At 36.9% G+C, this 13,853-nt stretch overlaps 1 protein-coding gene across 6 annotated transcripts in view; it reads left to right on the top strand.

The window, feature by feature from the left end:
* The window catches only part of LOC122564492 (E3 ubiquitin-protein ligase RNF38), a 163,282-nt gene that overhangs the window by 132,316 nt on the left and 17,113 nt on the right, over window positions 1-13,853 (top strand). For all 6 annotated transcript variants that reach the window (XM_043719481.1, XM_043719462.1, XM_043719489.1 and 3 more), the window contains 4 exons: window positions 1,891-2,061; window positions 2,559-2,720; window positions 6,739-6,842; window positions 11,728-11,812. In XM_043719481.1, the coding sequence (XP_043575416.1) occupies window positions 1,891-2,061; window positions 2,559-2,720; window positions 6,739-6,842; window positions 11,728-11,812 (522 nt within the window). The remainder of the gene's footprint in view (window positions 1-1,890; window positions 2,062-2,558; window positions 2,721-6,738; window positions 6,843-11,727; window positions 11,813-13,853) is intronic.

The following is a 13,853-nucleotide window of genomic DNA, read 5'->3' as shown; positions in this document are numbered from 1 at the left end:
AAATTACGCTTCATAGCTCTCCTTGAGTTCATGGAAATTGGAAATGGGCAGCGTAGTACCTTAAAAGTATTTAAAAACCAGTCAAGTTATTATCTGGAGTTGAGGATTAAATGACTGTATCCAAGTAAAGAAATAGTGATTAGAAACTGCTAGCACAAATTTTTAAAGAAGTTACATATCCTAGATTGCTTGAGGTTGTCACAGAATGTTTTGAGAATTACATTTGGTGTACCTTATTTGACTATAGGAAAACTTTTGACAAGGTACCATCATCTGTGAGTATATTAGAGAACATTCAGGTCTAAGGAATTTGTCGAGAGTTGAGCAAACTCGTTCAAATTGCTTTCAAAACGTGGGAAACAGTGGAGCAAGGGGAGGTTTGCAGATTGGCTGAAAGTGGGTTCACATGTTTCAGTTCTGTGGCAATTGGGCCTAGAAAGAATGATGTTAAAATTTTCAGAAAAGACTAAAATTTGAGGTGTAGCTACCTTTGTAGCAGATCAAATAAATCTGCAATGGACTTGATAAGAGGGCAGAGTTGTTTGTTAAAAGTGACAAATGGGATTCAATGCAAGTAAGTGTGAGATGATGCATTTTCAAAATAAAACTAACTGTACCCTGAATGGAAATACAGTCGTCCCCCTGTGCGCACGGGGGATACGTTCCAAGACCTACTGAGGAAGCCCAAAACCGCGGATGAGTGCAAACCCATTCATTTAGATGGGAAATGTACCTTCCCGGCAGCCTCCTGATCCCTGGTTCTGGAACGTTCCCTTTTATATGTTCGGGCCGCGGTAACCAGACCTGCGGATACGGGGGGTCGCCCTGTAAGCTTTGTACGGTGTATGAACAAAGCAGTTTTAAAGTACAATTTCACAAGCCACTAAAAGCAGCAGCTATGGTTGAAAAGGCTGGAAGTGGAAGCCAAGTTGTTATCGTCAAGGGTAGAATTTAAAAGCCAAGAATTAATAATGAACCTATATACAAGAGACCTGTTAGAACTAGGATTCTGTACGGTTTCAGCAAATATGAATTCAATGAAAGACTCTGAAAAGTTTTTTTTCCAATATTATATGGTAATTGTTCAAGATAATGAAACAATGAGATGAGGTAGCATGCTCAGGCTGAAGGAACCATGAATGCAAGATTATTGTGAGCTAATTAGAATTAGACCAAGGCATCTTTACAGGCATTCATAAGGAGTAGAATTCACTTGCAAGGTTAATGGTTGAGGAAGAAACTATGTCAGCATTCAAGATAAGTTTGATAAGTGTCCGAGGAAGAGAATAAAGTGGAAAGGAATTTGCGATATGTAAATGTGATTGGCACTATTTGCTCATTCGAAGGCTAAACATCGATATGAATGTTATTGGACCTACATTCATGTATTTCCATCTAAGATTTGACATTCCTTAATGCTCCCAGCTCATCAACTTAAAATCAGACAAAATGTACAAACAAAACTGGAATTTCTAAATTAAATTTAGAGTTTCTCCATTTCGTGAAATGGGCCTTTTTTTTGATATTGAAATGATAGGTTCTGGATTTCGCAGGTATGTTGGCTTAGCAGTTTACAGGATCAGGCACTGCCTACCACTATACGATTGAGCTGTGCAAAATTAGCTTGGTAGAATTCCCAAACATAACTGTTTGTTTATATTTTAACTCTGTTAACTATATTTTGTTTATGGTATGCTTTCCACCTGTAACCTGCTGAGATTGATTATTTTCCTTTCTCTCTGTCACAAGAGTGATGTGTACAACTGAAAAGTTAAGTAGAAAGAATGAAACCTGGATGGTTATAAATTTCATTTATTCCCGACACTGTAACATCTTTTCTAATACCGTGGTGATTTGAAATGTTTAATTTATCTTTTTTATCCCCTCCAGATGCTCCAGGCATGTTCTGTACAACATTTGCCAGTCTCATATGCTGCATTTCCTCCTCTTATCTCAAGTGATCCCTTTATATTGCACCCTCCACATCTGTCGCCCCACCATCATCCTCACGTGCCACCACCGGGCCAGTTTGTACCATTCCAAACACAACAGTCACGGTCGGTAAGTGGTATTTGAGTATTTATGGTATTGGACAGGTTTTTGAAAGAGTGTACAATGCTTAATTTTTGAAAAAGCTCAGCTACTTAAACAAATTAGTATAAGTAGCATTAATTTAAACAGATTAGTTCTGAGTATTGTTTTGGGATCAATCTTTTCATTGCAAGTGTCATGGAATGATCTAAAGTTGTATGTATGCAAGATGCTGTGTGTGCAGCTTTTCAGCATATATTAGTCCCTCCTCGATGCTTGTGCAAGTAGAATGAAGAGCTACATCTTGCAGAAGATATCATAACTTCATTGTTTCTCATTCCCATGTATAATCATGTAAGCTGCCTTTAAATTATCAATGTCTGTTTTGTTTTTTGTTAATTGCCTATTTGGTTTGAAATATTAGAAAAAATTTACAATACTGAAAACTGTTTGAATACAACAGGTAGAATGTCACACTAATGGATGAGTATAGAAACAACACTTAAGTTCTCCAAATCTTTTGTCAGCCTTTACAAAGGATAGAGAACGAGGTGGAGTTACTGGGAGAACATCTTCCTGTTGGTGGTTTTACTTATCCTCCATCACCACACCCACCTACCCTTCCTCCTTCTGCGCCACTCCAGTTCCTGCCACATGACCCTCTGCACCAAGAGCTGCCCTTTGGAGTAGTGAGTACTGAACTGCTTCTTTGCTTCATCCTCAGTTGGGAGTTTGAGCATTTATTGCAGGGTTAACTACTGTTGTTCCAACATGGAAAAAGCACAAACCATTTTACATTGTGTTCTAAGGTCTTTTGTTGTATCTCTCTTAAAATGCTGGTGCTCTAATATTTGTGATGCTGCAGTTTACGGTATTTGTGAGATTTGAATGGATTCAGCGTTCATTGGAGTTGTAAATGGTTTTGAATGATTTTCCAAGATGAGTTATGGTCTTCGCACTTAATGCACTAAAACTCTCTAAACTAAGTAATTAGCTTATAGCTGTAAATGTTATAACTAAATGTTTTATGCAAAATAATATATTTAGATTTTTTAAATATATTTGGGTTTGACTCTGTGAGTTTCATGTGACATGAGTCTATTGATACAAGTACGTCTTTATTCAAAAATGGATTTAAACTTGCTTTGCTAAGGAAGCCAGGTCTTACTGTTTTTAAGGCTTATATTGTACATCTGAGATTGCTAGAGACTGGTTCTAAAGACACGTTTAATGACCTGAAGTGCTAGCCCTACCATTCTCTTTCCCAGCTGCTGCATTTTTTGCAGCATTTTTTGTTTGTATTTACAATCTGTTCATTGTGACCATACTTTATTCATGCATCTCTAATATGTAAAAATGGCATAGTTTATCCATTACTTTGTTTTTTATGAAAAGTGGTGATCTTTAGTTATGTCCAAGGATCCCCTAATGTTTGTAAGAATTGTTCCTTTAAAAGTTGATAGCTAGATAATTAAATATGATATCGAGCTAAGTTGAAAATCATTCATCAAGCCCATCTGAGGCATTTGTAAGACATGGTGCCATAAAATTTACAGTCACGGAAGTACACAAATTGTGATTGACTCTGATAACTAGTATCTGTTAAATTCATGAATATGATTACTTCACATTGAAGTAAAAATTATTTGAATCAATTAAATGTCTGTTTCAGTCACTGAACGAACAGGAAAATTGCAGTTGATAACAAGCAAGCACCACTAACAAACCAAATTAAATTATTATTTTCCAGTATCTGAAATCGATATCTGCAAGTATCACAAAAGAAAATTCTTGAAAAGATTTGATGTCTTGAAAAGTGCTGATGAATTGTGGGTTCCATAACAAACTCCGTGTAAGCAAAAATCTTGGAGTTGTAGATTTTAAACACTGTTGCAGGGAGCCAGATTTTATTATAACTGAGAGAGGTAACATAAGCAAATTCATTCAATTCAAATGTATTTCATTTTTATAGCATTTTATATAATTAAAGCTATTAAATTAAAATAAATGAATTAATGCTCTGTTTGGGAGAATGAGAGATTGTATCATAGAACTTTAGAATCCTTCCAGTGCAGATAGAGGTCATTCAGTCCACTAAGTCTGCACCGACCATCTGAAGAGCATCCCACCCCATCCTCATAGCCCTCCATTTACCATTGCTAATTCGGCGAGCCTGCATATCCCTGGACACTGTGGAGTAATTTTTAGCATGACTAATCCACGTAACCTGCACATCTTTGGACTGGAAATGGAATTCAGGAATCAGGAAAGGGAGGAATATTTGTGGAAGATTTTGATGCTGTTGTGCTAATACAAGGGATAATACTTACCTGATTTTATGAACAACTGAATCAAAGAAGGGATGGGAACAGATGGAAATAAATTATGTACCTGGATTTTAAAGTATTTAGTTTTATTATGGAAGATTTAAGAAAAATACGCTTTTTATTATGAAAAACCAGAAATAAGAGTTAGGAATTTCCATTAAACGTACTAAATTCATCTAGCTTGATGAAACCTGTGTAAAGTATTGAGGATTTTTAAAATCAAATTACATTCAAACAACGCAAAGTGAGCTGCCACAGGGGAGCACTCCACAAAGGGAGTAGAAACGTCTTCTCAGCATTCACCCTGTCAAGGCCCCCCCTGAATCTTGCATATTTCAACAAGTTGACACCAAAGTTGAGGTGTAGTGGACAGCGAAGAAGGTCACCTCAGATTACAATGGGATCTTGATCAGATGGGCCAATGGGCTGAGGAGTGGCAAATGTGAGGTGCTGCATTTTAGGAAAGTAAATCTAGCAGGACTTATACACTTAATGGTAAGGTCCTAGGGAGTGTTGCTGAACAAAGAGACATTGGAGTGCAGGTTCACAGCTCCTTGAAGGTAGAGTCGCAGGTAGGAAGAATAGTGAAGAAAGCACTTGGTATGTTTTCCTTTATTGAGTATAGGAGTTGGGAGGTCGTGTTGCATCTGTACAATACATTGCTTAGTTCACTTTTGGAATATTGCGTGTAATTTTCATCTCCTTCCTATTGGAAGGATGTTGTGAAACTTGAAAGGGTTCAGAAAAGATTTATAAGGATGTTGCCAGGCTTGGAGGATTTGAGCTAGAGGGACAGGCTGAATAGGCTGGGGCTGTTTTCCCTGGAGCATCAGAGACTGAGGGGTGACCTTACAGAGATTTACAAAATCATGAGGGGCACGGATAGGATAAATAGATAAAGTCTTTCCCCTGGGATCGGGGTGTCCAGAACTGGAGGGCATAGGTTAAGGATGAGAGCTACCACAGGAAGTGGTGGAGGCTGGTACAATTACAACATTTAAAAGGCATCTGGATGGGTATATGAATACAAAAGGTTTAAAGGAATAATACCAAGTGCTAGCAAATGGGACTAGGTTGGTTTGGGATATCTGGTCGACATGGATGAATTGGACTGAAGGGTCTGTTTCCTAGCTGTACATCTCTGAATCTAAGATCATCCCTCAATCTTCTAACTCGAATGAATGAAGACCAAACCTGTTTAGCTGTTCTTGATAAGTTGGACTCATCACCCCAGGAATCAGCCAAGTGACTACTGTCTTTTAGAATTGCCTCCAAAGCCAGTTTACCCTTTTTTAAAACTTGGGGATCAAAACTATAAACTACATACCAGATGGAGCCTCAACAACACCCTGTACGGTTGTAACAAGACTTCACTTTTTTAAACTCCCTAGCAATAAAGGACAAAATTCCAGTTGCCGACTTAATTTATTGCCATACCTGCTTGCTACCTTTTGGGGTTGCATATGCAAAAAACACACCGATGCCTCTGAACTGCTTTTTTGGAGTCTCTCTATTTAAGTAATAGTATGCCTTTTGATTTTTCCTCTCAAAGTGTTTTACCTATCAGTTTCCTACATTAAGCTCTGCACCTGTGAAGTTCTTGTTCAGTCACTCAACCTATTTTCCCTTGCAGATTCTTTATGTCCACATCACAGTGTGTTCTTCTACCTATTATTGTATTCAGTATATTTAAGGCAAAGTTAGATTGAAAAGGAAATCAAGAGTTATGGAGGAACAGACAGGAAAATAAGTTAAGACCACTAAGAGATCAGTCATGACCTTTTGATGGCAGAGCAGGCTTAACGGGGCGAAGGTTGACTGCTGCACTTGTTATTTTATGCTGTTATGTTCTGTTACATCATTCTGAAAGTAATGTACCACTTTTACATCTCAGGTTTACTGTCTGAACACAAGTTTTATCCTTGGGGATTTTACAATGTTACGTAATCACTTATTTTGAGAATGCAAATTACACAGCATTCAGTAATTGTTTATTTTGCAGTAAATAAGTGATGATGCTTAATTTTGAAGAAGCTCTCTAAGATAAAATCTATCCATGAAAAGGTAATGCTGTCACTTTCTTGGTGGGCATTTTGTTCTGTTACATTTTTACTTCACAAATTGTTGTATCTACAGGCAATCCTTCTTACCTGTGTGCAATCACTAACTATTCCCAGTATAAATAAATGTGGTATGTAAAGCTGTCTGTTTTGTAACCTTCACTATTATCTGGCAGTAAGTGCATTTTACCATGAATGCTTTATGTCAAGCTCATTTATTCATTAAATAGTTGAGAACAATTGCGGATTTTATTATTTGCAGTGATGTATCTCAATTCCTACTTATGCATCTTGTTGCCTTGCTATTTTCTCTTAAACAGCCATATCCTCATTTCATGCCTCGAAGACTGACAGGGCGCAGATATCGTTCGCAGCAACCTTTACCACCTCCACCTTATCACCCTAGCTTCTTACCATATTTCCTGTAAGTGAATTTATTTCTTTCAAAGTGGCTTGCAATTTATTAGTGTACTGTGACATTTAAGTATTTAATGTATAATACTTAAAAATTTGCAACATATTCAGTGGTTCAACCAATGTACAAACACTTCATTCTAGAGAGGAAGGAATAAAGTAAATTTAAAGAAGCGTTTCAAAATTGAAAGATTTTGAAAGATTAAACAGTGCATTTTAGTATGGTATGGTACAGTCCAATTCCAATACATTTCAGGTTGTAATATCATAGGTTTTCTTTATATTTGCTTGTATATCATTAAAATTTAGTATTCTTATTCAGTAAGATTACAGAGATCACAAAATCCAAACAAATCTCTGTCTGCTACATATTTCTGGCTGTTATCAACAATTATAATTTTGTGCTCAGATCATATATTTGGAGTCTACAATTAGGATCAATTTTGCAAAATTGAGCTCTCTGCTCAGTAAGTCATCTAGTGAGTGAGCTTCTAGGTATTCAACTCTTGGTAAATGTTCGTGAGCATTAGTTCCAATTTACAAAGGTTGCAAAACATAAATGGGAAATTCTGTGCTGTCCTCACAAGTACTTCTGGGGTTTTATGCCTGTAGGCAGGTCAGATCCACATTGCTATGACCTTCACCATTGGTAGGGCAGAGAAGCAAGTCCTGAATCCACGCCGACCAGAGGACCAAACCTGGTTGACCCACACTGGCTATCCAACCAGCTGCACCAAGCCTCCTCCAAAGAGGCCAAGTTCTGTAACAGTATGTGCTTTTATGTGCATGTTATAGTTTGAGGTAGTGGGAAGTGCTGTTAGAACCTTTCGTTTCTTAGAATCACATGAAATTATCCAGGAATCTTTCCTACTCTGCCACTACCTTATTTACAAGTTTACATTACGAAAACACCTTTCTTGGCCACCTAGTACTGGAGTGAGATTTGAAAACCTGGAACTCCTGACTCCGAGGCAGGGGCACTACCACTCTGTTATAAGACATCCCCACCCCCATCACCCTAGCTAAGCAGTAAATGAAAATCCCTTTGGCCCCCAATTGTTCCTGTTAGTTCTAGATATGTATTTTGATGTTTTTTTCAGACAGACTTGATATAAAGTTAGCAAATCAGTCTTTAGATCAAGATTTTAATTAGAAATTAGGTTAAAGTTGTTTTCTCAAACTGGTATTTCCAGCACTTTTCTCTGCAATTAATTGTCATCTTTGTGACCTTAAGCTTTTCAATTTCCTCATTCATTTGATTCAGTAAGGATGTGAGGTGGGGACACGTTCCTGTTGCCTGAGTAAACAGCTTTCCACTCTGTTTTTATACTGAAGTTATGTTCTGATTCATCTTTCTCTTTTAATTAAGCAGAAATCTACTGCAGATTTATGACCTGATTTTAAATTAGACGCGTAGAACTAATTACCTTATGATTTACATTGTAAACATCTGAAAAAGCAGACAGTACCTCTGTTTAGCCTCACATTAAAAGTTGACACTTCTGCTTCTCATTCAGTGCTGTGTTGGATTTCCAGCTTACGTTTTGTGTTCCAACACAGTCAAGGGTGAAATCATTGCCATTGCTGGCACCAATAAGTTATTCTTATACAATATTATGCAAAGGTATAGTTGCACAGCTTTGTATCCTAATTTTAAAATTTGTATTGAAATTAGTCTCCATTTGCAAGACTGAAGCCAAGTGCAATTATCGATTGGCTGTTGGAAAGATCAATCTAACGTTTACTAGTTGATTAGTTACACGACCCATTCAAGGTGCAGAAATGTTTTCACAATTTTTAGAGAATTTATTAAGCTTTCATGAAAACAAATTCAAAAGAATTGAAACTTGAAATAAGTTGACTCATAATGAAATATTAGCTCAATTTCATGTTGACTGGGATGCTATCTCTTACGTTCTTTTGATTGAAGGTTTCTTTCTGTCATCCTTCTATACTCTATACCACTAAAACCCAGGATAATGAAATAAAATAAAGAACTGCAGGTGTTGGAAATCTGAATTAGCCACTACCCACTGTGCATGATAATTCTTCACGAACTCTTATTTAGTTAATGGTCAGTCTTGGATTGGCTAAACAATATTGATCTAATTTCTAATTTGATTTCTTAAAAGTCAACTCACTTCTTACTATCTCCTCATTTATTCTTTAATATGCCAATCATTGTATAAGATTGTCCCCTTTAGCTTACCAATTCCATAGCTCCTTACCAAGATAAAATGGCTGAAAATGTGTTGCTGGAAAAGTGCAGCAGGTCAGGCAGCATCCAGGGAACAGGAGAATCGACGTTTCGGGCATAAGCCCTTCTTCAGGAATGGTTTTATGGATAAAATGGCACCAATGAACAGTTAATGCATCTGCTTTGAGTATGTAGTTCACTTCTTAGTGATTAACTATGACCCCCCAAAGACATATCTAAAAATTCTGAAAAATCTATCAATATCCTTTTACTGTACCACCATGTGTGTCTCCAGATAATTGCTGACACCTAAAACAAATGATAACTCAAAATAAGCATAAGGCAGAAAAGTCTATTATAGACTTTAAATGACAACATTGAACCATTTTAAAACACGGTTGTATCTTTGGGTAAGGGTCTATGACTACTAAATATTCTCACATCTGTCGGCCTAAGTTTACATTAGCCTGAGCAATAAAAAGCAATAAAACCATAACAAATGCACTTTTGACCTGACCATATGATTTCTTCCCTGTAGAAACTGCTTAACAACTAACCACAATTAAACAATATTATATAATTAATTACTTAAATTAAGATTATTAATTATTTTTAAAAAAAGCTCATACCTACAATAATGTCTTCACTCAATCTGCATGCAGCTGCCTTCTCTTAAGAGTTCAAATCCTAACTGACATCTTTTTTTTCCACATTTCCAAAGCCAAATGCAGAAAGCATGTTTCAACACTCTGTCTTCAGCCTGAAATTAGCTAAAGTTGCACACACTAGCATCAAACTGAGGGTTTAAATCTGTATTCCTTAGCATGTCATTGGGCACCATCAATCTGAGACCTGAGAAGCTTTCTTTTCAGTTGGGCACTCCCCTCTCATGCATCAAATGTTGCACAAGATCAATCTACTATACTCTTGGAGTAATTGAACCCTTTTTTGATAAACAATAACAATGCAGAATAACAATAAACAATAACAATAACAGTGTAAGGCTGAAGACTGAACAGGAGAAAACTCTTTGTGGTTGAGTCTTGTTGTTAATGTCAAGCTTATTCTGAATTGGGAAGGAATCTCAAAATTTTGAACATCTACATTGCTCAAGTATTTTAATATTTTTCAATTTTTCTTTTTTGCCTCTGGTTCTTCAAAGTTTCCAGTCCATAATTTCGGTGTTTGTGAAGTGACCAAAGTGAATAGCAATATTAAAATTCAGTTAAGATTTTGGGGTACCTAATTTTTAAATATAAATGAGGATCAGAATAATTTACTTAAATTTTAACCAAGATTATTCTGAATCATTTACCAAGGAGTTAAACAAGGAGCAATAAGAAACATTTTGGATTGATATAATATTGTATTGTAGTTACTCCAGTTGTGCCCTTTTACTTCAGTATGGTGTAAACAGTACTGTGCAGTTGATAGATTTGAATACTCCCTTACATAACATAATTGTGACAAGCGTCAGCATATTTTTTCAGTTACATGTTTGCTTCCAAGTCAACCATGTCTGATTTCTATGTTCAACATTCAGTGGCCTTAATTCATAGTAAGTGACATATTGTGTTATTATGCCTCAGACCACAGAGTGGGCGAGCAAAATTAGTTCTTTAAAGATTTTTAATGTGCATGCCCCCCACCAAGTGATCTCAACAAAAAGTAAATAAATTGCTAGGGTTACAAAGAATCTCCATCTCTATTAGTGCCATTACCACAGAACAACACCAATCTCTCATTATAGAACCCTTAACACGATAAAATACCTGAAGTTGCTTCATAGCGACCAAAATTTAACACAGTGCCATATAATGAGGTATTAGGGACTATGACTGTAGGCTGTGTGTAAGGATCATATAAAAGAGAAACAGAAAGTAAAAAAAAGTGGAGAAGAATTTCTAGAGCTTAAGGCCTTAAGAGATTAACAACTCTGGAGCTAATGGATCCTTTGATAAGCATCCCACCCAGACTCACCTCCACCCTATCTCCGTAACCCCGCATTTACCATGACCCATCCACTTAATGTGCATATCTTTGGACTGTGGGAGGAACCAGAGCACCTGGCAGAAACCCATGCAGACACGAAAAGAGTCCACTACTCTAGCTTAACATAGCTTGCTTTTTAATTCCTTCCTCCCTGCATTACATTTAAAATCCACCTCGTCACTCCATAAGGTTGTCAAATCCCACTTAACTCCCATTACTTAGCTGGGTCCCAGAAACTAACAGTACATTCATCGTAGGACTGCCAGGACTTCTGGAGCTAGAACCAATCTCATTGGTAATCAGCTCCAAAGCTCCCATTGAAGGGAAGACCAACCGTCCACTAATGTTTCCAGCCTACATGGTGGTATGGCTATTGGCAGAGTTGTCTGAAGTTTTCAGGCTGGCTGCAGATCTTCCAGTCTTCCTCTCTGCCTTCCTTCCTTTCCTTCCTCCCTCCACTCCTTTCCAACTCATAACTTTCTACCTATTATTCTTTTGATCTAGGCTGGATATAACCTATATGAAAACTTGTGCATTTCATGCTGTCAGCCAATAGATTATTTCTGGTGGCCAAATGTTAACACTGAATGTTATAATTATATAAATATAAAACCTTCAATTTTTGTTTGTTGTAAAGTGCATTGCACTTAAAATGTGATCTTTATTACATTCTTTTTAAACAAATGCATAATATTTTTCTGTGCAGATCAATGCTTCCAGTTCCCCCTGCTGTGGGACCAGCTTTTAGTTTGGAATTGGATGTCGAAGATGGTGAGGTGGAAAACTATGAGGTTAGTGTAATAAGTGAAACTGAGGCTAGGGAAGTTTGTGGAAAGAAAGGTTTTCTTAATGATTAAACAAAAAATAATTCTTCAATACAAGATGAAATGCGATCAAAAGGGGTCAGTTCTGAAGCGTGGATAGCCTAAATTTCATTATAACTGAAATATTACCAAAACCTGATAGAGTAAGAAGGGCAGTGGAGGGGATTTAATCTAATAAATTAGTGATGTACAAACCCGAGGCAAGAGACTTGATGTTGAGACCAGAATTAATAAGGCATTTGGAATGGGAATAGAAGGCTTGGAGAAAATAAGTAATGAGCAGCTGTTAGGAGGGGAGAAAAGTCAGTGCAGGCTTTGAGACAGTAACCGATAAGCATGTAACAATATAAATAAAGATACTAGGACAAAGTGGCCAGTGCTTTAAAATAGAATCCGAATTGAGTTGTAAACAAGTAATGTCAAAAAAGAACATTCAGCACACAATTGGAAAGTGTGAAGCACCTGCTAATTGTGAAAGAGTGTAACAGACATGGTCTAGGTTTTGAAAAGAGAATACAACTGACAATGCTATAATCAGAAATGTTAGGAAGGATACAATTCATGGGAAATACACTATTAGGGAAGGATTCCACGATGGCAGTAGAATGTAGGGGTTACATTTAGGAAGCATCCTTATGGATCAGGTAAGAGGAGGAAAAGAAATGTTGGAATTCTTTTGTGCATTGCAGGCCGCTGTGCAATTTTAATTACCTGCAGATTTCTCTTCAAAGGTACAGTCTGTAAGAACAAAGGGCCAATGGCATTGGGTTATTTTAACTATCCCAATTGGGATAAAGTTAAACATCCAGAACTTCCAGATGAGTACATTTTTAGCCTGGCCAAGAAAGGTGCAAGGTGCATTGCTAAATTTTCTGTATTAGAAGAGGTGGTAAAACATGGTCAAACTGGTTGAGTTTAAAGTTGGGAAGGAAAGGTTGGGAAAGGAATTCCAGAAAATGGCACCATGACAACTGAAGTCATAATTTCAGGGATGCAGTGGATAGCGATAATATCTCTGGACTAATAATCCAGAAACCCAGGCTAATGTTCTGAGGCTTTTATTAATGATCTGAGGAATGGATTGAAATCCAACCATGGCAGCCAGTGAAATTTGAATTCAATAAAAGAATCTGGAATAAAAAGCTAGGCTAATAATGATCATATAACCACTGTTGCTTGTCATAGAATACCATCTGGTTCACTTACGTGTTTACTAGGTCTGGCCTACATGTGATTCCAGATCCGCATCAATGTGCTTGACTCTTGGGCAATTATAGATTGGCAATTAATGCCAGTGATGCCTACATCCTATTAATGAAATGAAAAAATACTAATAATGGGGAAAAGAGAATAGTGGAGCAGTGTTTTGGTTTGAGATGAAATTTGTGAAGTGAGAAAGTGTCAAAAGAAAAGGTGATTTTAGCATCAGGTGTTATAGATGTGAATGATATTTGAGGTGCAGTTAGGGGGTCTTTTTGTAATTAAAACAAAATGGCATTGGAAGACTCAAATATGCAGATGTTGCAATGTGTGCTTCTATCTGAAACAACAGTAAAGAAAGGGAAAGTAATTAGTGATAGAAGTAGGCGATTACAATGAGAACCAAAAATCTTCTGAATGATTAATCAAAAATTTCAGTTTATTCAAGAATGGATGTAAGGCACCTTGTCTGACAAAACAGAGATGGAGTGGTTGATTATAGATGACTGAGAGATATACCAAATATATGGACGCTGATCTCCTGTCTTTGAGTGATGTCAGCATGTAATAAGCAAAAGGAGAACGGCCATTTGGATCCATGACATCTTCAGAGGAAATGTGAGGGGTGTGAAAGAAGAGATTGCTGGAGATGCCCCAACAGTGAACTGATAGATAAGCATGCAGTCAAGTAAGGGTATAACACGATTAAAGCAAATGCAAGTTTGAAAATATATATGGTCTTTATTTGGAGAGTATATTCAGCAATATATTGGATTTTTTTTATTAACATAGACATGGTAGATTATGA

Source organism: Chiloscyllium plagiosum, chromosome 2 (assembly GCF_004010195.1).
Source record: "Chiloscyllium plagiosum isolate BGI_BamShark_2017 chromosome 2, ASM401019v2, whole genome shotgun sequence".
Lineage (NCBI taxonomy): Eukaryota > Metazoa > Chordata > Chondrichthyes > Orectolobiformes > Hemiscylliidae > Chiloscyllium > Chiloscyllium plagiosum.
This window is presented reverse-complemented; position numbering and strand designations above follow the sequence as displayed.